This window comes from Sciurus carolinensis, chromosome 7 (genome assembly GCF_902686445.1).
Source record: "Sciurus carolinensis chromosome 7, mSciCar1.2, whole genome shotgun sequence".
NCBI lineage: Eukaryota > Metazoa > Chordata > Mammalia > Rodentia > Sciuridae > Sciurus > Sciurus carolinensis.
In genome coordinates, this window is record NC_062219.1 from 125,319,030 (window position 1) to 125,345,040 (window position 26,011).

The following is a 26,011-nucleotide window of genomic DNA, read 5'->3' on the forward strand; positions in this document are numbered from 1 at the left end:
TTCATATATGTACACAGGAAAGTTATGTCAGATTAATTCTGCTCTCTTTCTTTTTCCCACTCCCCTCCTTTCCTATGTTCTCTTTTCTATTACAGGTGAGTGCACCTCCTTTTCCTTCTCCTGATTTATTTTTTAGATTTATTATTTCCTTCAACTGTAGTCTTAGAAAATCAGTACAGAATGGTTAGGAAAAAAGGAAATTAAGGATGTTATGGAGCCCTACATATAGGAGGTATTAAAGGTGTCTGTCCTGGTTCTGGGTTGTGGATCAGTCATATGTATAAACTGTGTAGCTTTCTTTGGTATACTACTTTTTAGTTATAGGAAAGATGTTTGCTTTCTAAAATATTTTCTTCATCTGCTCAGTTTTTTGAATTTTAAAAATAAGGGACCGTTCTTTCATTGTCATTGACAATGAATGGTAAAAATTCCATTGGATGGTAGAGTATGTTGACATGCTTTGGCATAAATGACAATTATCAAATCCATATCATATGAGAACCAAAGAAATAAAATGGATCTATTTAGTTTGGAGAATCAGAGTTTCATACAGGGCTGCGCAGATGGCGCCGCAGACGCTGCAGTCTCCCGCAGGTCTTCACTGGGGGGCGGGGCGCGGCTGCCTCTGAGGCTGCTGCTGAAGAGGCCCGGGGGTCTTTTCTCTGAGAGCTGCTGCTGCTGTTGACGCTGTCGCAGTTGTCGCCTGGAGGTCTGCTGCTCTTAACTGTTGCCTGGGACGCTCAGCTGCCATCTGCACTGCTGCCCTGCTGCTGCTACCGCTGACACCACTGCCGTCAAAGCCGCTGACGCTCCCTGGATGTCCCCTGGCGGTCTCCTCTCTGGGTGCTGTTACAGCTGCAGCCACAGCTGCCACTGAGGCCACTGATGCTGCAGTCCCCCCACCTGCTGCCAACGCCACCGATGTCTGCAGTTGCTGCTGCTGATGCCCTGCCTACTGACACGGACTCCTGCAACAACCACTTCCGCCACTGACCAGAGGTCCACTGCCAGGGAGACTCCAGGTTTGGTTGTACACGCGGCATTCATTTTGAGATGCCATCCAGAGCCTGGGGTTTGTTTGGGGTGCCAGTGGGTTTGCTGCCACTGTTATCTTGGGGCATAACTGCCCCTGTCTGGGGACACTGACCAGGACCTTGGAGGTTAGTGTTGGGGTATCTACAGGTTTGGCTACAATTGGGGCCTTCCTCCTGGGAGTGCTGGTTGCTGTCATCTAGTTATTATCTTTCAGGATTCCTCATCCCTAGTGGTCTCTCTCCAAATTCCAGTGGCATTGAGATCTTGGGACTGCAACGTGGCTGAACCCAGTGCATGTGAGACCCAGAGTGAAGAGATAGTAACTGGGTCTGCCAGGGCCTGTCTGGGCCAGGCAGTCTTGTGGGAAGTCAGAGACAGGGCTGAGAAGTTTTTGGACGCTGCAGAGATAGTTGTTTAATTTTCCACTGAGATTTATTTTATTTTTATTTTTTCTGCTCTGGCATCTCTCTCCACCACATTTGAGCAGGGTGTTTTTGTGCATCAGTTTGTTGAAGACAGTGATATATGCATGGTGTTTTGCAATTCTGTATATTATGTTTATTCGTATATTTTATTTTTTTTTCTCTTTAAATGTATTCTTCTTCTCACTTGTTTGTCTTCCTAAATTTCCTTTATACCTTGTCTCCACATAACAGTCAATCTCTGTTGGTTCCTCTTCCATGCTTCCTGTGGATTTTTGCTTCTGGCTTCTCTATTTCTCCCTTATGAACACCATGTCCTGCACCATTTCTGTTCTTTCTTTGTCCACTATTTGAGATTGTAAATCCATTTGGCAAATTTTCTGTTTTTATTTTGGACAGTGATTGAACTCATCATTGCTGTTTATAGCGAGAGGGCAACAGACACCTTGCTGGGAGATATTAGATTTGAGGCTGTGTATTGTTTGCACTGGGTGTTGATATTGTTCTCCCTTTTAAAGGCGGGATATTGAAAATTTTCAGTGATAATATATGTCTTCAGGGTGGAATCTGTATTGCCTCAGATCCATACAACTAGATAGGAAAACACACAAGCAACATGAAAAAACAAGGGATCAAAATACCACAAAGAAAGATACCCCAATAAGAGAAGCCACTGCCAATACAATTGATGAAATGTTCAAGAAGGAGTTTAGAATGTACATAGTTAATCTGATCTGTAAAGAAAAGGATGGTATAAAGAATGAAATCAAAGAGAAAGTACAGGAAGTGAAAGATCACTTCAATAAAGAGTTAGAAATTATGAAAAAAAAAAACAAGCAGAAATCCTTGAAATGAAGGAATCAATAAATCAAATTATAAATTCAATGGAAAGTATCACCAACAGACTAGACCATTTGGAAGCAGAACCTCAGACAATGAAGACAAAATATTTAATATTGAAAATAAAGTTGACCATGCAGAAAAGATGGTAAGAATTTATGGACAAAACATCCAAGAATCATGGGATAACATGAAAAGACCAAATTTTAGTGTTATTGGAATAGAAGAAAGAACACATATAAACCAAACGAATGCACAACTTTTTCAATGACATAATATCAGAAAATTTCCCAAACACAAAGAATGAATGGAAAATCAAATACAGGACCCCAAATGTACAAAACTACAGCAGACCCACACCAAGACACATTATAATGAAAATGACTAAAACACAGAATAAGAATAAAACCTTAAAGACCATGAGAGAAAAAAAGCAAATTACATATAGAGGAAAATCAGTTCGGATCTCAACTGATTTCTCAACCCAGACCCTCAAAGCTAGGAGGTCATGGAACAACATATTTCAAACTCTGAAAGAAAATGAATGCCAATCAAGAATTTTATATCCAGCAAAATTGTTTCATATTTGAAGATAAAGTAAAAACATTCCTTTATTAACAAAAGTTAAAATAATTCACAACAAAATATTCCACGAGGATGAAGTGAAAAAAAAAAAAAGTGAAAACCAGCAAAGAGAGGAACTACACAAAAGAAATAGTCAAAAGAGAAACAAAATCAAATTAAAAGCCAGAAATATACCAAAATAACTGGGAATACAAGTCATATCTCAGTAAAAACCTTGGATATTAATGGACTAAGCTCATTGATCAAAAGACAGACTGGCAGATTGGATTAAAAACGAAGACACAACAATATGCTATCTCCAAGAGACTCACCTCATAGGCAAAGATATCCACAGACTGAAGGTGAAAGGATGGGAAAAAACATATCACTCATATGAATTACATAAATAAGCAGGGGTTTTCATCCTCATATCAGATAAAGTGGACTTCAAGTCAAAATTAATTAAATAAGAGACCCAGAATAGCCAAACCACCCTTAGCAAGAGAAGTGAATCAGGAGGCATCACAATACTAGACCTCAAACTATACTACAGAACTATAGTAATAAAAACAGCATGGTATTGGCACCAAAACACACATGTAGACCAATGGTACAAAATGGAAGACACAGAAGGGAAAGGGGTATGGGGGAAGGAATGATAGTAGAGTGAAATAGACATTATCACTTCATGTACATGTATGACTGCATGAGTGATTGGATCCTGCAATATATATAATCAGAAAAATGATATTATACTCTATTTATGTATGAGCTATCAAAATGTATAAATGCATTCTGTTGTCATGTACAACTAATTAGAACAAATTAAATTAAAAATCATAGAAAATATTTCATGTAGTAAAATCTTTTATGTAGAAGAGGGAACAAACTTTATTTATGGTTTCAGAGGGCAGACCAAGACCAAATATATGAAATAATAATAATAACAACATCAACCATTTTGTTATTATTTCCTATCTACAATATTAATCACTAAACACATGACTTCATTTGACACTCACAATTTCCCAGTGAGAAAGATATTGTTATTTTCACTTAGGGAGGAGGAGTTTGATAACTTAGTCACTTATTAACAGCTAGTAAGTTGATGGATAAACTGATATTAAATAATGTCACAAGTTAAATTGCTCACACAGCTATCAGGTAGAAGAGTCTGAAATGTAATGGTTGTTGGGCACCACCATGATTTGTCGTGGATTGTAAGAGTCCTACTATTTAGCCTAATATAGACAATGATTATGTTACTTTTAATACTGCAATATATATTTCTTCTTTTCCTTTCTCCTTTCTCCTCCTTCTCCTTCTTCTTTTCCCGAGAGAAAACACCATGGAAGAAGAAAACCACATAGCTCTGTCTGAATTCATGCTCTTGGGATTCTCCAACCAAAATGATTTACAATCTTTACTCTTCACCATTTTCCTTATGATCTATCTCTGTTTCCTGGGAGAAAATATCTTTATTATTTTGACATCATTATCTGATACTTGATTATATACACCCATGCATTTTTTTTCCTGAAGAATTTAGCTTTTCTTGACTTCCATGGGGGTATGTAACTCAACTTTTTGCATTCCATTTCTTTGTGGGTACAGTGTCTTTCTCTGGCAGCAATGGTATATGACAGTTGCTTTGTGATCTGTATACCCTTAAGGTATTCAGTTAGCATGAACACAGCCATGTATAGCCAGTTAGCATCCTTGTGCTGGGTTAGTGGTTTTCTCAACTCTGTTACACACAGTACTGATATTTTATTTGACCTCCTGTGGCAACAAATTATTTCTTTCATGACATTCCCCCTTTGCTGATCTTGCTTGTGGAGATACATCTGTCAGTGAGTAAGTGTTACCCTTCATTGGAGTCTTCATTGGGTGGGTTCCTTTCCTACCTTTACACGATCTCTACTATCTTGAGACTCTGCTCTTTGGAGGGGAGGCAAAAGACCTTTACTACATGTGCCTTCCAACTGGTTCTTTTCTTTCTCTATTATAGCAGCTCCATCTTCACATATAAGTGGCCCATTTCATCTAGTTCATTGGCAAAAGACAGACTGATCTCAGTATTATACAAGTATTGCTACCCCCACCCTAAATTCCATAATTTACACTTTGAGGAAAAATGATATCAGAAAGGCCCTGAGAGGTGTGGGAGGAAAAAGTAGCTCCCTTAAAATTTCATTTCCCTTGAAATATAATGTTTGCTTTTTCTAGATTTGATAAATAATATTAGAAAATTATTTGGTTTACTAATTCTATGTGGTTTCTTCTTGCCAGCATTAGTAATAAAACTCTAAGAATTAAAATTTAAGTTGAATGATAAAACAAATCAGGCAAAATGTTCACAACAGATCAGTTTGTGTAAAGGGTAAGTAGATGTTTTCTGTATTTCCATTCTTGAAATATTTCTGTAAGTATGGAAAATTTTTTAAATTTTATTTCAATACTGGGTCTCACTAAATTGCAAAGGCTGGCCTCAAACTTGCAATCCTTTTGCCTTGGTCTTCCAACTAGCTGGAATTATAGGTGTGTGACATTGTGCCTGGTGTTTGAAAATATTTCTAAATAAAAAATTTAAACGTTTAATCAGAAGCTTATGATTATAGCTTTTTATATGATGTGATTATCTCTACATTGTCTATATTGTCTGGTTGTTTAATAGTCAAGTTAAATGTATTTGTCAATCTGTTGTTCTTAAGTTTTGCTGTTGTCCTACAGTGAAGTAGCCATCAGTCATGCTTCTGTTTCTTTCCTGTTTTGCTTTCTCCCTCTTCACCCTTTTTTCCATCTTGTTTATTTGATCTTTTCCCCTCCTATTCATATTATTCTTTGTGTCACAATTTATTTTTAACCTGGAAATGACACAAAATTTAAAACTCTTGTACTTATTTATTTATGAATGTGTGTTCTGTTCTGTGTTCCAAGTTTAATACCATGTAAAATGAATTCTTTATACCTCTAAAAAAGTAAGTTGTTTCCACCTTATTTTCTGTATTTGACTGTATATGTAAGCTTTCTGGTGTTTTAAGCTATCTTAAGAAGTGGAGAAGTATCATAATACATGAGGCATGACTATTTATAAAACACTCCTTAAAGAAGATGTGATATGGGTTACATATTTAAAGAAGTGAAGGACAGCCAAATTATGAAACCAACCTAGGTGTCCATCAACAACAAATGAATAAAGAAAACATGGCATACATACACCATGGAGTTTTATTGGTCATAAAGAGGAATGAAATTATGACATTTGCTGGTAAGTGGATGGAACTGGAGATCATTATGCTAAGTGAAATACATTAAACTCAGAAAGTCAACGGACTAATGTTTTCTCTCATATGTGGAAGCTAGGATGGGGGAATGGTGGAGGATCTCATGAAAATAGAAGGGAGACCAGAAGAACACAGGAAAGAGTCCAAGGGAAGGGAGGAGGAGAGGGAAAGGGAAGGTACTAGGGAATGAAACTGATCATATTATACTGTTGCATACCTCATTGTGTGCATGTACAAATATGTAACAACAAATCCCACCACTATGTATAATTAAAATGTACCAATAAAACGGAGAAAAGATGCAAAGAGTATGGTATAGAGTATGACATAGTACTTACCAAAGGATAATTAAATTAGACTTTGGTCTAAGGATCTAGTGAAACTTTTGAAAAGTCTTCGGAGTTGAAAGAACTCATGCCATAGTGGTATATGCATTTTATAGCCCATATTCCTCAGGGCATAATGTAGAATTTAGCATATTCATTATGATTCTGTCTAAAGTTAAAATGAAATGATCATTTTATAAAAATTAAATTAAGGCAAACCAAAATCAGCATTATTTGGACTTTCTCAAAAGAAAACTGCATTGACCATGTATGGAAATGAGGAGAAGAATTTCTGCATCCCCGAGAGAAAATGTTCTCAAGATTTTGAAAGCACAGCAAATGCAAAAAGGACAAAGGAAAGCAACTTTTAAACCTAAGTGGCAAAAAAGAGAAGCATGACTGATGGGTAGTTCACCATAGAACAACAGCAAAACTTAAGAACAACAGATTGACAAATACATTTAACATGATTATTAAACAACCAGAAAATATGGACAATGTAGAGACAATCAGATCGTATAAAAAGTTATGATCATAAGCTTCTGATTAAACTTTTAAATTTTTTATTTAGAAATATTTTCAAACACCAGGCATGGGGACCTCCCAGCCCTGCTCTGTTAGAACAGGAATGTTGATTGGGGAAGAGAACTCAGGCCAGTATGGCCAGGAGGTTTCGGTGCTCAGGAATGGGCTTGTCTCCTCATTCCCTCACATTATGCTGATAGAAACACAGATACATAGACATATTCAGATGCCAGTTGTAGAAAGAAAAGTCAGGATAACTTGAAGTCACATAGAGAGGAAGTCACCTGAACAAATCCTATATTGCTCAGTCCCACATAAGGAAGTGGTTTCACACTTACAAAAGGAAACAAGCATGTATAAATTCATATTAGTCACAGTGAATGGTGACACTCTGAACAGATCATCACATTCTTAAAATGTCCAAATCCAGTGGTTCCCCATACCGCAGGAGCCCTCCTCTCCCACTTCAGGACATCCAGGGTCTCACTTTTAGAAGCTGTGAGAGTCACATCAGATCCTTGGATGTGATCTCTGTCTGGAGTAGAACAAAGCAGGACTGGGTCATAGGACCCATGACACACTGATAAAGAAGGGATTATGGGGTTGGGAGCTCCTTCATGGGCTCCCATCTATACTTGATACTCAGGGTATCAAGGATTACCTCCACACTTACAGGCAGACTGAGTGTAGCTCCTCTCTTGTCTACCTGGGAAAAGAAAATAACCTGTAAGAGGCCAGGGAGGAAGTAGGCTCATGAGGGTCTAAAGAAGCCTGCAAATCTTAAAAAGGGGTTTCCAGACCTGTGACTGCAGACCAAGGGCAGGATCAGGAAACAGGAGAGATGTGCAGGCACTGGACCAACTGCCCTCCTGGAGGTCTGTCCCCAGCAGGGAACTTGCCTCTAAACGCTGACCTCTAAAAATCAGTTCCTATCACCACGTCACCAAGGTGATAAACATCCTTCATGTTCACATATGCTTTACAACAATGTCAGCAAATGGCTCCAGGCTGAGTAAGCACCTGTGAGTGGATGGTGTTTCCCAGTCTATGCCACATTTACAAAGACACAGTCCTGAATGACACAAACTTGAATGTTGAAATCCCGAAAGATACATATATCTAAAGTCTATTTTCAAAAATCACAATCCTAAAAGGTTCGAATCCCAAGTGTCTAAATCCTGAAAGCTGAAATTCCAACAACCACAATTTCCATGTGTAAAAAATAAAAAGGTTACATAAGAGGGGTAGAAAGTTGAAATTTTGGGAAAAGCACTGTCCGCACAATACAGCAACTATGAAAACTTGTTTAAAAAGGCATCATTTATCTGCATTGGTATTCCTTCCAGCTGATGAAATTCCTAGAGGTTTTAATGAATTCAAACTGCATTTGTCTGAAGAAGTCAGTTGAAGTTACTGATTAATTTGAAAGTAGCTATGTGCATGATAGGGTAAAAAGACACTTGTGCAATGGTGTTGCTAATTCTATCACCAGGATTACTTCTGCTTCTGCCCAATTTGTGGTCTGTGTATGAGTGCATGTGAAACAGATTTTACAACCAAAACAACACAGAAGCAAAGCATGGCAGATGGGAATACTTAATTGGTAAAGTTCATGTTAGTGTATATAAAATCATAGAAGCACTTAAAAAAGAGTAGTGCCACACAGAAAAATGAATGAATATTCCTCTAGGAGATTCATGCACTAAAAGACAATAATGGGCTATTGCTTATGATGCAAGATGTCAGAATATACTTAAGGATTATGAAAGTCTCCCATACATCTATGAATTGCCCACACTTTTTCATATTTTAAGTTTTTCTTCTTAGTTTTCTTCCTGCTATTTAGAATTGGCAGTATCATTTTAAAAATTCATTGCTTTGTATTTCATCTTCATTTCATTTCTAATAATGGAGGAAATTGTGTAAAGACTTTCAGAGGATTCTAATTCATTTTATGTATTTTTTTTTTGCAAATTTGACTATGTACATTATCAGAATGTTGGCTTTGTGTGTAAGCATTATGTATGTATGTAAAAACACTGAAACTCAATAAACGAAGAAATGTCCTTTTTTTTATGTCTGCATCTGGTAAAAGTCAAATTTCTCAAGGTCTTGGCCCTTTTGGTGACTGTATATTTGGATTAGGACGTACAGGTATTGACAGATCCTGGCTTCTACTCAGGATTTTGTTGTAAATTTAGTTACGTGTGCTTGGACAGAGCACTTTTTTTTTTTTTTTTGTACTGGGGATTTAACTCAGGGGTACTTTGCCCACTGAGCTATATCCCCAGTCTTTTTCTCAAAGTTTGAGGCACAGTCCCCTTAAGTTGCTTAGGCCTTTCCTAAATTGCTGAGGCTGGCCTCAAACTTGTGCTCCTCCTCTCAGCTCCTGGAGTCAATGGGATTAGAGACATGTGCCACCATGCCCAGCTTGGTGACCACATATTTGGTGGGAATCCATTGTAAATTTTGACTCATCTTGTCAAAGGCTTAGATTGTCTGTCATAGTTTTTCAGTTGACTAGGTATAAAGGTGGGTGAAACCAATTACCAATAATAGTGACATATGGTTATACATTTTGATTGTTGACCTACTTCTTTATGAATATGATCTATTTGCTCATAATTGTTATACCTGTTTGACTGTCATTGGAATGTCTGAGTGTTTTGTGTGTAAAAATATGTATGTCATTGCCTACTTTGTAGTGTAAAGTGGTTTCTGAACTGCTCTGTCATATTTTTATCTTTCTCAAATTCCCCTTTAAAAATGTAAATAAATATCTTTTTTATTAGAGCATTATAATTATACATAGTATTTGGGTTCATTTTGACAATTATACATGCAAGGGATTTGATTTCAATCCTCTTTCCCTTTTTTCTCTCCTCCTCTTTCCCCTCCTCTACTTTACCAAACTTCCTTTCTTTTAATACATGTCTTTTAATAAATTTTTAAAATTGTTTTTCCAGAATTATGTTTTTGTGATTTTAATTTTGGGGAATTTTAAAGAAATATATTTTATTAAATTGTCAATGAACCTTTATTTTATTTGTAAATATATGGTGCTGAGAATTGAACCCAGTGCTAGGCAAGTGCTCCGCTACTAAGCTATAACCCCAGCCCCTAATTTTGGGAAATTTTGATCCTCTGTGATTTAAACATTTGAGATTATGGCCTTCAGAATTGTGTCTTTGAGGTTTGTGGGCCAAACTCTTCTGTAAAGGCAAGGAAAACTACCTGGGACTTGAAATTCCCCGGTGGTAAAGAAGCTCAGACCACAAGCTTTCCCTACCTGAGCCCTTCTTTCTCTGCATTACAACACCAGAAAACACAACTCCAAGTGTTATGGGGTGCAACTTAAGAACAGACCGATCACCACTGAGAAGTCCAAATTTAAGAGTCTTTATTAAGCCGGCCAGCTGACTGTCTCACACAATGCCCCAAAAAATGGCTATTGGGAGAACAGCCCCGACCACAGGGTTGTAGAGGTTCTTATACCAAAAATCACATCAATCATAAGTGTCTGTTGCTATGATTCAAAATTACAAACTAACATCATGAGATCATCGACAGAGGTGGAAGTGGGTCAAAATGACCCTTACCTAGGTACAAACTAAAGAATGGTTGCTAACATCCACACAATTACTGTTTACATGGTACATTGTTTAGGAGCAATAGGGATCAAAAGAGAGCAATTCTTTACTACATAGGAGTTGCCATTGTATATTATTAAACATGTCACACGAAGTAACTGATGATGGGCACAGAGGCAGGGTGCTCCCATAGGAGAAACTTATTTCCTACATAACATGGAGTCTCAGAGCAAAATGGAGTCTATTTAGTTTTTTCCCTTATAGTCTGGCCTATAACATTCTCATGGAGCCAGATCTGTCAGCCCATCACACAAGAAGAATCAGGCCAGTGACAATTACTGTGATGGTGATGGGAAGACTTCTCTGGAAAAGGAAGGGAAGGTGAGGGTTCCTGATGCCCCAGTTTCAGGCCTGATTATGAAGAAGGACTCCAGAATGCCTCCTGCTCTCCCTGATAGTAGGCTCTCTGTACCCATCCCCTCCTTACCCCATCTCAGGGTGAGGGGCTTAGGTAGCCCCTCATGCTGCACATGGTGAGTATGTCTCTATTCCTTTCCAGAAGGGCACCACCACAGCTGTTCACTTCTGGAAGTTTCCATCCCCAGCAGACCTGGTCTCCACAAGCTCCACTGTCCTGATTTGGTCCTCTCTATCCCATTGCTAGGTCAGAGTGATCTCAGCAGGGTAGAAGCTCAGGGCCCAGAACCTCAGGGTGACCTCATGGTCAGAGATGGGGTAGTGGGTGACATGTTTTTTGGAGGGTCTAAAAGCAAGATCTAGGAAATTTGGACATTTTGCATTACCTCCCAAGGCCCACAATGATCATGATCATGTGACCATCCTGAGAGTGGACAGTACAATTAGGGTGGGGAGGGAGTGGAAAACTCAGACACCACACTGGACTCAGGAATTCTTATTCCTTGGTAAATTCTAGAATCAACAGGAAACAGTTCAAGTTCAGAGCTCTCATGTCTCTGAGAAAGAGTTCAGACTTTTACCTGAACAGAGGCTGAGGGATGTGGAAAAGCTGGAGACAGACCTCCAAAAACATTGGGTAGGGCAGAGAACAAAGCCTGAAAGTCATCCTGTGATGTCTGAGGCTGTTGTTGCCAGAGTCAAAGAAAATTGCTAATCACTTATTTTAAGGATTGTTTTCGCCTCTAGACCTGGAGAGACTGGATCTCTTGACTGCAATTAAGAGAAAGGTGGGCTGTCAGTTACTCTCTGGTACACCATCTGGAAATCCAGGAAGGCTCATCCTTCTCTGGATCCCAGGGGAGAGTTATAGAAGCGTAGTTGGTATTTTCCTCCCTTCCCTGTAGGAAGGAAGTGGGGGAGAACTACGGGATATCTGGAGGCACCCTGCAGCCCTTCATACCTGTGCGCTGCAGCGTTTCCTTCCCAATCTCCAATGTTTGTGGAACCTCTCCACGCATGTGCTCTCCAGGTAGGCTCTCTGATGCCCTCCAGGTAGGCTCTCTGATACTCCGCTTCACCTGTTGCCTCCCACTTGCGCTTGGTGATCTGAGCCGTGGTGTCCACCGCAGTCCAGGAGCGCAGGACCTGGTTCAGGGCGATGTAATCCACGCCATCGTAGGCGTGTCGCTCTTACCCACGCAAGAAGTGCCCTTTCGGTCCCACATCGCAACCATACATCCTCCGGATGGTGTGAGAGTGTGGCCCTGCTCCACGATCAGCCCGGTCCACCCAGCCCCTCTGGGTCCTTGGTCAGTCCTGCTCGGTCCTTGGTCAGACCTTTTATCACGGAAACTTAACATGAAACCTGACAGAATGCCCAGCTCTTCCCAGGTTAAGATGAGAGGGTCTCACAGCTGCAGGGTGAACCCTGGACCCGGAGATTCGGGCAGCTAGTGCACGTTGATGGGGGATGACAAGAAGTTGTGACCTGCTGCCCGGGTCAGTGGACACTTACTGCCTTCGCTCTCGTTGTAGCACTCGAGCAATTGAAAATCATAGGTTTGTCTATGTGGCTTTTAAAAAGGTTATCACTTCAAGGTCCGAAATTTTCAAAAATGCCCATTATCAGGGGTAATCCTGGTCTATATCTCATTGGGACACTTGATATTATTGTTATTATTTTTAACCTGGATAAGAATGCACATAAGTTTTCACTTGGCAAAAGAGAAAGTATTTGTTAAGGAAGACATATATAAAATATCCTAAAAAAAAAAAAAAAAATCCTGTAGGCCCTAGAGACATACCTTAAAATTATAAGCAAAGGGGTTTAAACCTTAGAACACTTTATGTCTCCCATTCCCACCTCCACTCCAAGCTTCCTCTCAAATTTAAAAATATTTGTTTTTCTTTCTCAATTGGACTCTCCTTATCATCTCTAACTGGAGGGAAACAGACTTGCAATTTTTATAACTGTGGAGTTTTCATCTTTACTATGAGCTGAAGATGAAAAACCACAAAGAAAATTAAAACATCTTTATGTCAACTACATACCCACAAATACATAAATGCATGCCCATGATCAAAGACATAAAATTTTTTACAGAGAAAAGGATAGTACTTGTTAATGTCCTTTGGCTAAAAGCACCCAGCACACACTGTAGTTGTGCTACAAACTTGGGTTTGTTTTGGGTTTGTTTCTCATTGTAGCAAAAGAGAATGCACACCCTGGGGAGCCATGGGCTATCTTTGCAGGAAGGTGTCAGAAAAAACAGAATTCTGAATGGGGCTTTGGATGATATGGGGAAGAGTTAAGGAACTAGGGGGTTCCTTCTAGATTGGGTGCTGTCAATTCTTTGATGAAGCGTTTCAGTCAGTCTTACTCATAATGTGTACATATCAGAGCAAGGATAAAGCTGAAACTGGTAAAAAAGCAGTTGTCATTCATATTCACTGATACAGGGAGATGTTTGGTATTTTGTGATTTGCACAGTGCCTTGTTTTTTCATGTGCTTAGAAAAAGTTATGTACTTGTCTTTTGTTGTTATTTTTCGTCTTGTTTTATTGGAGTTGCAGGATGACCTTGTCTGATGTTGTTTTGTGATATGGTTTATATCTGACACCAGGACAGCTTGTAATAACAAGGCCTAGCTGTGTCAGACCAATTTCCAAATTCCAGAAGTTGCATTTTCTTCTTTCTTAAATTCAAATTTTTTTGAATCAAAAAACAATGCATAATGCCAGTTTCAAAATAAAGAATATTAGACAGCAATTTGGAAAACAATAAATGCAAATGACAAATAAATATATTGGTAAGAAAAGTAAAAAAATATGAGATGTGAAACTGGAAATGGAACTAAAATTTAATCTGTCAGCTTGGCAAAGCTGTAAGTAAATGATGAGACTTTCTGTTTTGACACATTCACTAATTACTAAAAAATACATTTTAAAAATGTTACCACAGACTCCACCAGAGAAGATTATTAAATATTGGGAAACTGAGGGTAGGGAAAACACATTGACAAAAAATTTGAAGGGACTGAAGTATGAGGGTACAAAATTTCTGAAGGGAACTTTTATAAAACATCTCAACAATTCAAATACTTCCATTTTGATGCAGAATTTTCTTTTAGGCATTTAAGCTAAACATGTAATCACACATATTTTTAAAAATATATATTCAAGGATGTTTTTTTAAATTGTGTTTTATAAAAGGAAAAGAATGGGAACAATCTAAATGCAACAATCAATGTAATGATTGTAGCTATGAATAGCGGATTTAATTATGTCTCAGGCATACCATGTATTTTACTCAGTCAAATGTAGTGCTCAAGCAGAACCATGTATGTGATCCTTTGTACTGAAAGGGAAAGGGACTCAGAGAGGATGTTAAAGAGGATGTCAGGCTGGGATGGGACCAGGAGGTTTTCTCTCAGGGGCCTTGTTGGCTTGTCATCCACTGATTCTCAGTCCATCAGGTTACAGGTAGGACTCTGCACCCCATGCAGGCATGTTTCAATGTCCCACAATGTTGGATGAGAGGAGGTCACCAGGGTCAGAGCTAAGGAGGATGTCAAGGGCAGTGTCACTTCACTGCCAAACCAAACTTATGGCCCATCATCCAGTGTAGGTTTTAAGGCCTCTGATGAATCATGCAGTCTATTAGGCATTGAGGATACCATGAGGAACAAAAGTAAAATTCTGGCAGTATGACACTCGTACTGTTTTGAGGGAGATGCAAATTTAGCAGAAATTACAAAAAAATAGGCATAAAGTCACTACTGAGCTAACTGCTGTGAGGACAAGTTCATGGGATCATGAAAGCTGAGATCTGGAGACCTAGAAGGTCTGCTACTGCTGTTCTCCATAATGTCTAAAATGTGTAAAATGATATGGTGTTTGTGAAGTAGGAATAGACTTACAACCATGTATTTAAAGAGTTCTTGGAAATAAAAAAAATTAATTTTGTAAATGAATAATTCAGTAGATGGATTGGAAAATGAAAGTCATACAAAAGTAGTACCAAAGTGCCAAAGTAGCACAAAAGGGGAAGTAATGACAAGAAAGATGGAAGAGGAGTGAGAACACTTGGCTATTCTTGCAACTTCATACACGTTCTGGAAGAACCAACAGTGAGGAATGGTTTTAAAATCACGAGAAAATTTGAGTTTACGGACAAAATTTATTCTTCAGCCACCCTGTACTTACTACAATAAGTGAAAGAATAAGGCAAGAAAAGCAGCTTTAGATGCTGGAAAAAAGACTAGTGTTGAAACAAAAACTTTGATAGTAATTCTAATAAATCATATAGGTGATTTTACTGGTTGTTGAATTGACCTAGTGTTCAGGAAACATTATTTTTCTATTTGCAATCAGAGGTAATATTAATCAACACTACAAATAGTGACTGTAGTTAGGTTGTTAGACTATTTCAGTAAACTCCTTATTTAAAATTGCTTCTGTCAAGAGTCTACATAAACACTAGTTCCTACATGTAAATTAACCAAATTCATCTCTACTATTTGTTTTTCCCTGTTGGATCACAGACTTATCAATATCTTTCCTTTTTCTATGTCTTTAGATTTCAGTTTATAATTCATCATTGTAAGTTTTCATAATCTTGCTCTGAGTTATAACAAATTTTGCATTCACTATATGTTAGATTTCTCAAGGATAGAGGCTGTGTCTTCTTTTTCTTTTATAATCACTATTTTTTCCCTCATGACTAAGAGGGCTCTGCCCCCAATTTATTATTATTTTAAAAAATCAATGTAATTACTTTTACAAGCAGAAAAAATGAAGGGAATAAATTAAGAGTTATGTGAAGAGAAATATAGAGAAAATAAATCCTTGGAGAGAAAATCCCAAGATGTTAATGCTCAAGGTGCTACTAGGAACTTTTAAGAGGATTCAGCCTATTTTTCCTCTGCCCAGAATAAGAGATGAGATTCAATATGAAATACTAAGATGTAAGTGTTAGTAATAAGTGTGAATATAAGAGAGTGAACATCCTGAGCTATCTCTATTTTTTGCAAGTAGACAATAAATACATCTCAGATTTCTAGATAACTCTTTTGAAAGGAAGGTTATATTTATTCTAAGTTACATATACAAAGAAGTACAGGCCAAAATGGCCTACACTAAAGAGAAACAATGATATTGGAGTAAAAATTTTCTCACAGGAGGAAGTTGGGATCACAGGAATGGGTGAGTGAGAGTAACTGGGGAGCCTCTTTTGAATTTAGGTTGTGAAAATTAGAGCGTAATGACAGGAGGGTTCATGGCACAAGTCATTAACTGGGAAAACTTTTGATTTTCTGATATTTTTTATTCATCTTTTGGATTTGATTAATATTAAAGTGATCCAAATAGAGAAGTTATATTATAACACACCCATTAAAGAATGAATCTTGTTATACTGCAAAGATGGTGTGGAAGTGGAGCAGAAAAGTAATTGTAAGGTTACTAAATAAAGGATTCCCTACAGTAGTTACATTGAAAGGCAATTACAGCTTGGCCCAGGGTTGTGGCAGTGTGGTTGAGGAGAGAAATGAATTTGAGTAACATTTCAGTGATATACAGGATTTGATGACTGATTTAAAATGCAGGCTGGAGGTGAAGGGAAAAAAATCAATATGAGCTTCAAATTTCTGGTTTAAACAGAAGGCTCTTATTAGAATAAATTGAGGAACATTGTAGGAGGAGCATGCTTGGAGAGGAAATAAGTTTCTTTTAGACATATTTATTTGCATAATTCACAGAAGCATTCAAATGGAGAACCAAATATGAAATTAGAGAAATAAGTCCGGAACTCAGAGTAAAGTTTGGGTAGATCTCTCTCTCTTAGTGTCTGTATAGCCAAGATTAACTTAATACTCAGAATAAGATGAACATGCAATTATGTTATCAAAGTCACTAGTTCAAAATCACATGAGGATCTTACTATTTGCTATTGCTTCAGGACTGGGTTTAATGTTTCCTTAAAATTTAGTTAATATATACTATTAATTATGTTAATATTCAAACTATACTAAGGAAGTACATTCTATTCCTTCTATTTTTGTCCACTTGCCAACTGGTTTCTCTTCCCACAGACAATTGTCAATCAGTTTCTTTTGGTACATTTAGGTAACATATGCCTACAGAAGAAAAATTTAAGTGAAAATTTCAAGTACATTCAAAATATTACACTGCATCTTGCTTTTGTCATTTAAGAAGTCATCTTGGAATTCATAATATGTAACCATATATGTCACAATATGTAACGTGTGTGTCTGTATATGTGTCTATTTACATACATATATAGAACATGTATATATATGATTTGTACTTTTCCTGTGTTTCTGTAGTTATGGTTTGTATACTGTTTTTTGTGTGTAGAAGTGTTCATGTATGTACTCAAACCTTTTTATTTTATTCCCTTTTAGAGACACACTAATTGACTTAGTCCTCTAGTTTGGATATTTTGAGTCTTTTTGATATTTTATAATTAAAATACTCAATTAAATATTGATACATATGTAATTTTCAATATGTTAAAGAATATATGCAGGCAAATTGTAATCCAAAGAAAATAATTCAAAATTTTCTTTTATGTAGCTGTACCCTTACAAGTACCTTTCATATAAAGAGTATAAACTGTCACTACAGGAAATTCTTATTTAACTGTCCACAAGCAAATATAATTTGCTTTAAAACATTTTGATCTTTGCAAAAATATGATTTACTATTTTAACAGAAATTGTTGTAAGAAAAGATATCTAAGATGATGTGTTCCCTTTACTCAGTTCCTCCCAATGTTAACAAGTTATAGCACAATATTACAACCAAAATATTGATACTGATAGATACTGACACTGATGAAATTTATCAACTGAACAGTTTCCTCAGTTTTTCTTGTATGCACATGTGGTGTATGTGATTACTTCTTCACAATTTTATTTCATGTTTTATTTCATGCAGTCAAAACAGCTCCTCCAACCCCAAGGATCTCTTGTGTTACCCTTCTATAGCTCTGCTCATTTCTCTCTTGCCCCTTCTTACACTGCCTTCTCTAACCCTATGCAGCTACTAGTGGATTCTCCATTTTTGAAATTTTGTTAATTCAAAAGTGCTATATAAGAGGATCCATACAGTATATAACTTTTTAGAAGCAACTTTTAAAAATTAAGCAAATTCCTGGAGGTTTAGTGAAATTGTTCTTTCCTTTTTTTTAAATATAATATGATGTATCACAGACTGATCGCTTAATAATTTATTCATTCAAGGACATTGGGGCTATTTTCAGCTTTTGAATATTATTAATAAAAATTCTATAAACACAAGTTTTTGTGGGAATATATGTTTGGGAAAAATGGTCAGGTGTGCAATTGTTGGGTCACATGATAGGTTCATATTTAATGTAATAAGAAACTGACAGATTTTTCACAGGGCTGAACATGTACATCCTGGCTAATGTTAAATTTGTGATCCAGTTTATTTTCATCCTTGCAATCACTTGGTGTTGTCACTATTTTTATTTTAGCCACTTGATAGATGTGTTGTGATATGTTCCATGATATTAATTTGCATTGTGCTAATGAAAAAACAATGTTGAACACCTTTTCATGTGTGAGTCTGCTATCTGTATAACGTTTTGTGTTTGTGTTTGTTCATATGTTTTACTGATTTTTTTTTGGACTTTTTGTTTTTATACTGTTGGGTTCTGAGAGTTCTATCAAGTATGTGATTTGGAAATATTTTCTCCAGTCTGCAACTTGTCTCTTTCCATTCTTTTAGTGGAGTCTTTTGCAGAGCAATCCTTTTTTTTTTTTTTTTTTGGTGGGGAGGGGTGAAGTCATTGTTTAAAATTTTCTCTTTAAGAGTCATGCTTTTGGTATAGAGTTTAAGAATTTTATACCTAGCTCTAGGTCCTGAAGATTTTCTTCTGTCTTAAAGAAATTTATGGTTTCATATTTAACACGTAAATCCAAGATCCATTTTTGTTAAAATTTATATATGATGTGAAATTTGAGTATGATTTTTCTTTTTTCTCTTGATATTCAATTGATTTGGCACCATTTGTTTAAAAGACAAATGTTGAATTACTTTGTACATTTGTCAAAAATTGGGTATATTTGTGTGTACCTACTTCTGGGTTCTTTGTTCTGTGCCATTGATCATCCCTTTTTCATAACACACAATCTTGATAACTAACTGAATAATAAGCTTTGATAATAAGCTTTGATAATGAGTAAAAAGATTTACTTCACTTTATTCTTTTTCAAAACTATTTTGGTTCTTCTAGCTCTTTTCTTTTTCCATATGAATTTTAGAATAGTTCTATGAATCTCTACAAAAATATTTCTGGGGTTTTGATAGAAATTATATTAAACCTGTATCTCAGTTTGGAATTGGGATATATCATTGAGAGTGAGAATTGATGTCTTCAATCCATTTCAAATCTTTCAATCCATGAACACAGCATGTTATTTTTTGAAATAAATTTTTGATTTCTTTCATTGGCCTTTTGAAGTTTTAGCATGCAATTTCTGTACATGTGTTATGAAATTTACACCTAGATATTTCAATTTTTTGAGTGATTATAAAGTGAATTGTTTTTAATTTTAATTTTTTCATGTTCATAGTAAATAAAAATGAGATTGAATTTTGTGTGTTCATTTTGTAGCCTATTATGTTGCTGAACACATTTATTTTAGAGGAATTTTTGTGTAGATTCCTTGGGGTTTTCTTTGTGGAGAATGATGTAATCCAAAAATAAGTGCCTTTTTATTTTTTCTTTTTCAGTACATATGCCTTTTATTTTATTTTCTTGCCTTACTACATTTGCTAAAACTTCCATAACTATGCTAAAAAGGAGTGATGAGATCACACATTCTTTCCTCATTCCTTATTTTAGGGGGAAGCATTCAGCTGGACGATTTTCATAGATGACCTTTACCAAGTCCACATAATTTTCTTCATTCTCTGGCTGAGAGGTTACATTTTTATGTTTGTATCATGATTGAGTATTGTATTTTGTCAAATGATTTTTATGACTCAACTACCAAGATTTTAATTTTATTCTATTGATATATTACATTGATTGCTTTTCAAAAGTTGAACTAGCTTTGTATACTGAAATAAATACCATATGACTTGTGTGTGTGTGTGTGTGTGTTCCTTTTTTTCATTTTCGAGGCATGTTATTGCTATGCTGCACAGGTTGATCTCAAACTTCTAGACCCAAGTCGTCCCCCATCTCAACCTCCCAAGTGCTGGGTATATAGGCATGTGCCAATGTGCCCAGCTGTAAGTTGTTTTAATACACTGCATTCTGTTTGTTAATATTGATGTAGGATAGATTAAGTTAGACACCTGAGGAATTATCAGGAGGCACATTTATTTAAGCAGCTGTGGTCTAGAGGGGCAAATGCCTAAAAAATCTCTGGACTCCAGGTATGGAAATTCTTTTAGATTTATACTCAGTGGGGTGTTTACATGACAATGGGTGGGTACATAACATTTACTCTTTGTCCTATATTCTTAGGCTATACAGAGGTTTCCCAAGCTTATGCCAAGAAAAGCAGAGATGGTATTTGCCCAGCAACAAGTTTGTTGCATACCTAGCTTTTACAAGAAAGAGGAAGCTACAAACCAAATTGAGCTCTCTGCAGAAATCCTGTGAATCCCTGTTGACACTCTTTGTAAAATCTTGCTGACAAAGACGCTTAATTTTATGTTACAATTATGGTGTGTGTGGCGGGGTCTCTTTTTGGTGGGGCGAGGCACCTGGCAGCTGCTATATTTCACTGATCATTTTTTTTCTATTATATTCATGAGAGCGCGTCTTTCTGTAAGAGTACCTGATGAACCCAGCACTGTTTATGGAAAAATTATCTTTTTGTCACTGCAGTGCCTTTGTCACTAATCATATGAGTATTTGTGAATATTTTTTTTGTGTGTGTGTATGGGTATGTACACATGTTTTTATTCATGTGTATATGCATATATGAATTTTGAGTTTTTGCATTTATATTCATGAACCAGAGTAGTTAGTCTGCAGTTTTCCATCTTGGTACTTTCTCAAGTGTTAGTCAACTATTCTTTCCTTGTAGAGGAAATCAAGAAGTGCTCCCTTTTTCTTTCTTTAAAGAAATTTGTGTAAATTGTGATTGTTTCTTCCCTATTTGTTGGAATTCACTAGCAAAATCTGGACCTGGTGTTTGCTTTTTGGAAAGATTTTAAATAACAACTTCAGTTTTCTACACAGGTATCAAACTAATCAAATGTTTCTTTTACTCAAAGCTTTTGTAAATCATTTTTGGATTGTGATAATGCATAAATTTCACCTAAATTTATTAAATTCATTGGCAAAAAGTTGTTTGTAATGACATCTTACAATTTTTGACATTGATAGTGTGCATCATATTATCTTTTAATTTGGCAATGTGCATCTTACTGAGTTTATCACTTTCATAATATTTTCAAATAGCTGTTTTAGCTTTGTTGAATTTTCTCTATTGCACTTTTATTTTCTATTTTAATAATCCCTATCATTATTTTCATTATTTTTATCCTACTCCCTTTATGTTTGTTTCTAGTACTCATTCATTTAGCTTAGTAAAATGAAAATTTAGAATTTTATAAAAGTCGTATTTTATTTTAATTTGCACATAATTTGTATTTGTTTATGGGGTACACTGATATTTTGATATATCTATACATTGTATAATGATCAAATCAGGGTAATTAGCATGTTATCCACCTCAAACATATATCTTTTAAAAATATGTTCTTTTAAAAATTTTATTTGTTCTTTTTTGATATGCAAGAGTGCAGAGTATACTCTGACTTATTTATACAAACATGGAGTGTATCTTATTCTAATTAGGATCCCAATCTTGTGGGTGTACATGATGTTGAGATTCACTGTGGTGTATTTATGTATTAGCATAGTAAAGTTGTGTCTGATTCATTCTACTGCCTTTCCTATTCCCATAATACACTGAGCTCCTAGTCTCCCCCCTTGATGTGTGTTAACATTCGCATTAAAAAGATATATATCAAATGTATTTATTTTTATTATTATTTTCTGATTCCATCATAGTCAAAGAACTTTTCAAAGATTTTTTTCCTTTTTAAGTCTCAGTCTATGTTTGATTTTGTAAGTATTGAAGGTGCTGTTGACAATCCTGTGAATTCTTTTTTTGTTGAATTTATTGTTCTATGTATGTTAACCAAATCTGTAAATTCTGTTGTTCAGATTTTTACATCCTTACGAACTCTTTGGCTGACTTTTCCATCAAGTATAGAGAAAGGTATGGTAAAACATCTCATTATGACTGTGGATTTGACTAGTTTTTCTTTGTTGTTAAATTTTGAAGTATCTTGTTGGAAAATTACAATGAACTGTGCTATTCTGGATCAATTATTAGCAAGGGAATTTTAGTATGTGAGGATAGGGTACTAGGTAGCTTTTCCAATTCCTGAGTTCAGTGGTTTCTTTTTCTGTGGGGTCAGGGGTGATTATTTTCTTTTACAAATGGCAGTTTCCTTTGGTGTTGTATTTACTGTGTCTTTTCTCTCCATCTCCTTCAGTGTTTATGCTGTTCCTTGTCTTTTTCTTGACAGTTTCTCTTCACTCCCAGCAGAAATTTCCACTCATTGTGGGGTTCTTTCCTTCTGGGCTAAAAAATTGGAGGCATTTTCAAAGTGTTTCTGCTGCTAGAACCTCTCAGTATTTTGATGTTTTCTCTACTACACCCACGACATCACTGCTGCGCTGCCACGTATGGCTAGTGATGCAAATTCTGCGATTTTTTTGCCTTCTATTTACACAATATTTGAATTTTGTGGGTTTTTATGTCTCTTAGTTTCACTGAAGGTTTAGGTTGTCAGGAAGATGTGTCTATCTCCTGTGACGTTTTTCACCTTAGAAGTGGAGAAATTTCCACTAAACTACATTTATATTACTGTCAGAACCTGCAATCACAAGTTGAACAGCTATTTCCTTTGTATGTTTAAAATATATCTAAACTCTTAATTCTAATGCTATACTTGAGGTTATTAAGGTCCTACATATGTAAAACGTTCCCTTTATCCATATCTGATCTGTTTGTAATATGTTGCTTTTATTAGTCTAATGGATTTTATGGATACACTAGGTATGTTGACCTTGCTTAATTTTGTTGTAAATAAACCAGCTTTACTATTTTTTTCCAGCGCTGGGGATGGAACCTAGGATCTCTAGCCTGCTAAGCAAATACTCTACCACTGAGCTACATCCCCAGGCCTTTGCTATTCTTAAACATTACTGATACTGTAGTTCATCCCTAGACTAATCCAAATAGTAAACTTGCTTAACTTAAGTCCCACAGTTTTAATTATTTTCTCATTTGCTCCCCAAAGTGATGGAGAATGTCACTACGGTGGATGAATTTCTTTTACTCAGCCTGACCAGTGTTCAGGAGCTGCAGCCTGTCTTCTTTGTGATATTCTTAATTATTTACCTGATAAATTTGGTTGGAAATGGAGCTATATTAATGATTGTGATTCTGGAACCCAAACTTCACTCCCCTATGTATTTCTTTTTGGGAAACCTTTCTTGTCTGGATCTTGGTTATTCTTCGGTGACACTGCCCAAGGTGCTTATGAACCTCCTCTCCACTCGCAGGGCCATATCTTTCCTAGGCTGTATTGCCCAGCTACACTTCTTCCACTTTCTGGGAAGTACAGAGGCCATCTTACTGGCAGTGATGGCCTTTGACCGTTTTGTGGCCATCTGCAACCCACTTCGCTACACCGTCATCATGAAACCCCAGCTGTGTGTCCTGTTGGCAGCTGTGGCCTGGCTCATTAGCTTCTTCTATGCTCTGATGCATTCCGTCCTGACTGCACGCCTGAACTTTTGCCATTCCCTGAAACTCAATCACTTCTTCTGTGACGTGAAACCTCTCCTGGAACTGGCCTGCAGTAACACAGAACTCAACCAATGGCTTCTTTCTGCTGTCACAGGGAGCATTTCCATGGGAGCTTTCTTCCTTACTCTCCTCTCTTACTTCTACATTATTGGCTTCCTTCTGTTGAAGAACAGGTCCTGCAGGACACTCCATAAGGCTTTGTCCACTTGTGCCTCCCATTTTATGGTGGTGTGTCTCTTCTATGGTCCTGTGGGCTTTACATACATTCGTCCTGCCTCAGTCACGTCCATGAGCGAGGACAGGACAGTGGCTGTCATATACAGTGCAGTCACCCCAGTGCTGAATCCACTGATATACACACTTAGGAATAAGGAAGTGATGTTGGCTCTGAAGAAAATCTTCAGGAGGAAGCTCTTTAAAGACTGCCAGTAGCCCCAAGGGGTCTTAATGAGACTTATATCTGATTTACATCAAGGCTTTCATGACTTTACTATAATAAATGATTGTTTTTTGATTTTGATTTTTCTCTTAGAAATTTTGAGCATGTATCATCTCAGGCAGTGTAGTAAGTTCAACAAATATAGGAAAGAACAAACCAAATTCCACAATCTCATGAAAGTTAACCTTTAGTGTGGTGTGGGCATATAATATACAAATCCATAAGTACACATTATCAGGGTAATTAAGAGCTATGGAGAACTAAAAGAAAGTAGGATGAATAGGGAAGAATGAGAGTGGTACCTGATGCATAATAAAGATCTTATCTGGTCTTTGTCCCGGGTTCCTGGTATGGAGCTTCTAAAACCCTAGGAACTTTCCAAGTGGCAGAAGTGCCTTTGTTATTTGTGAGCCACTTGGATCATATTTGTTTATGCTCATATTGTGATTTGTGGTGGGCCCCAGGATAGCTTCAGGATGGGGGTTGATCATGCCTGAATGATTAACCATGTGGTTGGAGATTTGGGCCTTTGAATCGTGGTGATAGTATCCTGACCTTCATGAGGGGAGGAGGGAGGCTAGAGATTGAGTTTAGCTACATGGTCAATAATCCAATCAATTACAGCTATGTAAGAAAACCTAAGTAGAAACTTGACACTAAAGTTCAGGCATGCTTCTTCGTTGGCAGTATGGTCCATATTTTTGAGCACCAGAGTGCCAGAAGGGTAATGCACCTTGGCAAGGCAGGAGATTTGTGTTTGGGACCCTAACAGCTTGCCTGATGTGTCTCCCCCTTTGACTATGTATTCTTTTCTGTGATAAAACTGTAGTCATAAGTGTATCACTTTCCTGAGTCCTCTGAGTCACCTAAGGGTGTGCTAGAGACCTCCAAATTTGTAGCCAGATGTCCATGGGTTAGGATGACCACTTCTGACCCTGAAACCTACAGATGATACCTGGAATGAGGACAGTCTTTTGGAGGACTGTGCCCACGACCTGTGAAATTTGGTATAAATTCAAGTAGTTGGCATCCGAAGTCATTACAGTCTGTCCTCTCTTACACAGACACATGTACACCTATGAATGCACTCCCCCACATCCTTAAGCTATCTTAATTCTTCTACAATTTTAAACCATATGTGATTCTGATCATATGATGATACTGGCCCACTGGCCATAGCTATTTGTTGGTGGAGAGAAACACTGTATTTCCTTAGAGATGTGATTAGCAGAATATCTGTCAGACAAAAATGGATGAAATTATTGTAGCAGGCCACCACAAAGTTGGAATGACAGTCAGGGAATTTTGACCTACATGGTTTATGCTAATGACAAACTGATCATGGGAAAAGTTCTATGTAAACCACTATGAATATTGACTGGTTGTTCTGTATCAAGAGTAGATGAGCTGAAAGTTGATATCAGCTAATTCAACAGGAAGTCACAATTCCTCCCTCACTTAGTTTCCAGTCCTTAGTCAGTTCTCAGAGCCTATCAACTGGGGAGACACAGGGTACTCACAAGGAAAGACCTGCAATGTCACAGAAAGAATATATAGTAACAATTTTTTTTCCTAGTTTTTGTCCAGAAGAGATCGTTGGCTGTTTACCTGAATAATTGCATACTTTGGAAAGAGAAATATTCAGATCTTTTAGGAGCTTTGATTTT

The 26,011-nt window shown here is 36.9% G+C and overlaps 1 protein-coding gene and 1 pseudogene across 1 annotated transcript; one reads left to right on the plus strand and one right to left on the minus strand.

Moving 5' to 3' along the window:
* Window positions 1–598: 598 nt before the first annotated feature.
* On the minus strand, window positions 599–14,872 carry LOC124989364 (uncharacterized; annotated as a pseudogene).
* An 8,523-nt stretch (window positions 14,873–23,395) lies between these two features.
* Window positions 23,396–24,337, plus strand: LOC124989365 (olfactory receptor 12D3). Its single transcript, XM_047559244.1, has one exon. The coding sequence runs from the start codon at window positions 23,396–23,398 to the stop codon at window positions 24,335–24,337; it is 942 nt and encodes a 313-aa protein (XP_047415200.1).
* The last annotated feature ends 1,674 nt before the right edge of the window (window positions 24,338–26,011 follow it).

Bases quoted from the DNA above. Each gene is read 5' to 3' on its own strand.
- LOC124989365 (XM_047559244.1), top strand. From the start codon at position 23,396: ATGGAGAATGTCACTACGGTGGATGAATTTCTTTTACTCAGCCTGACC.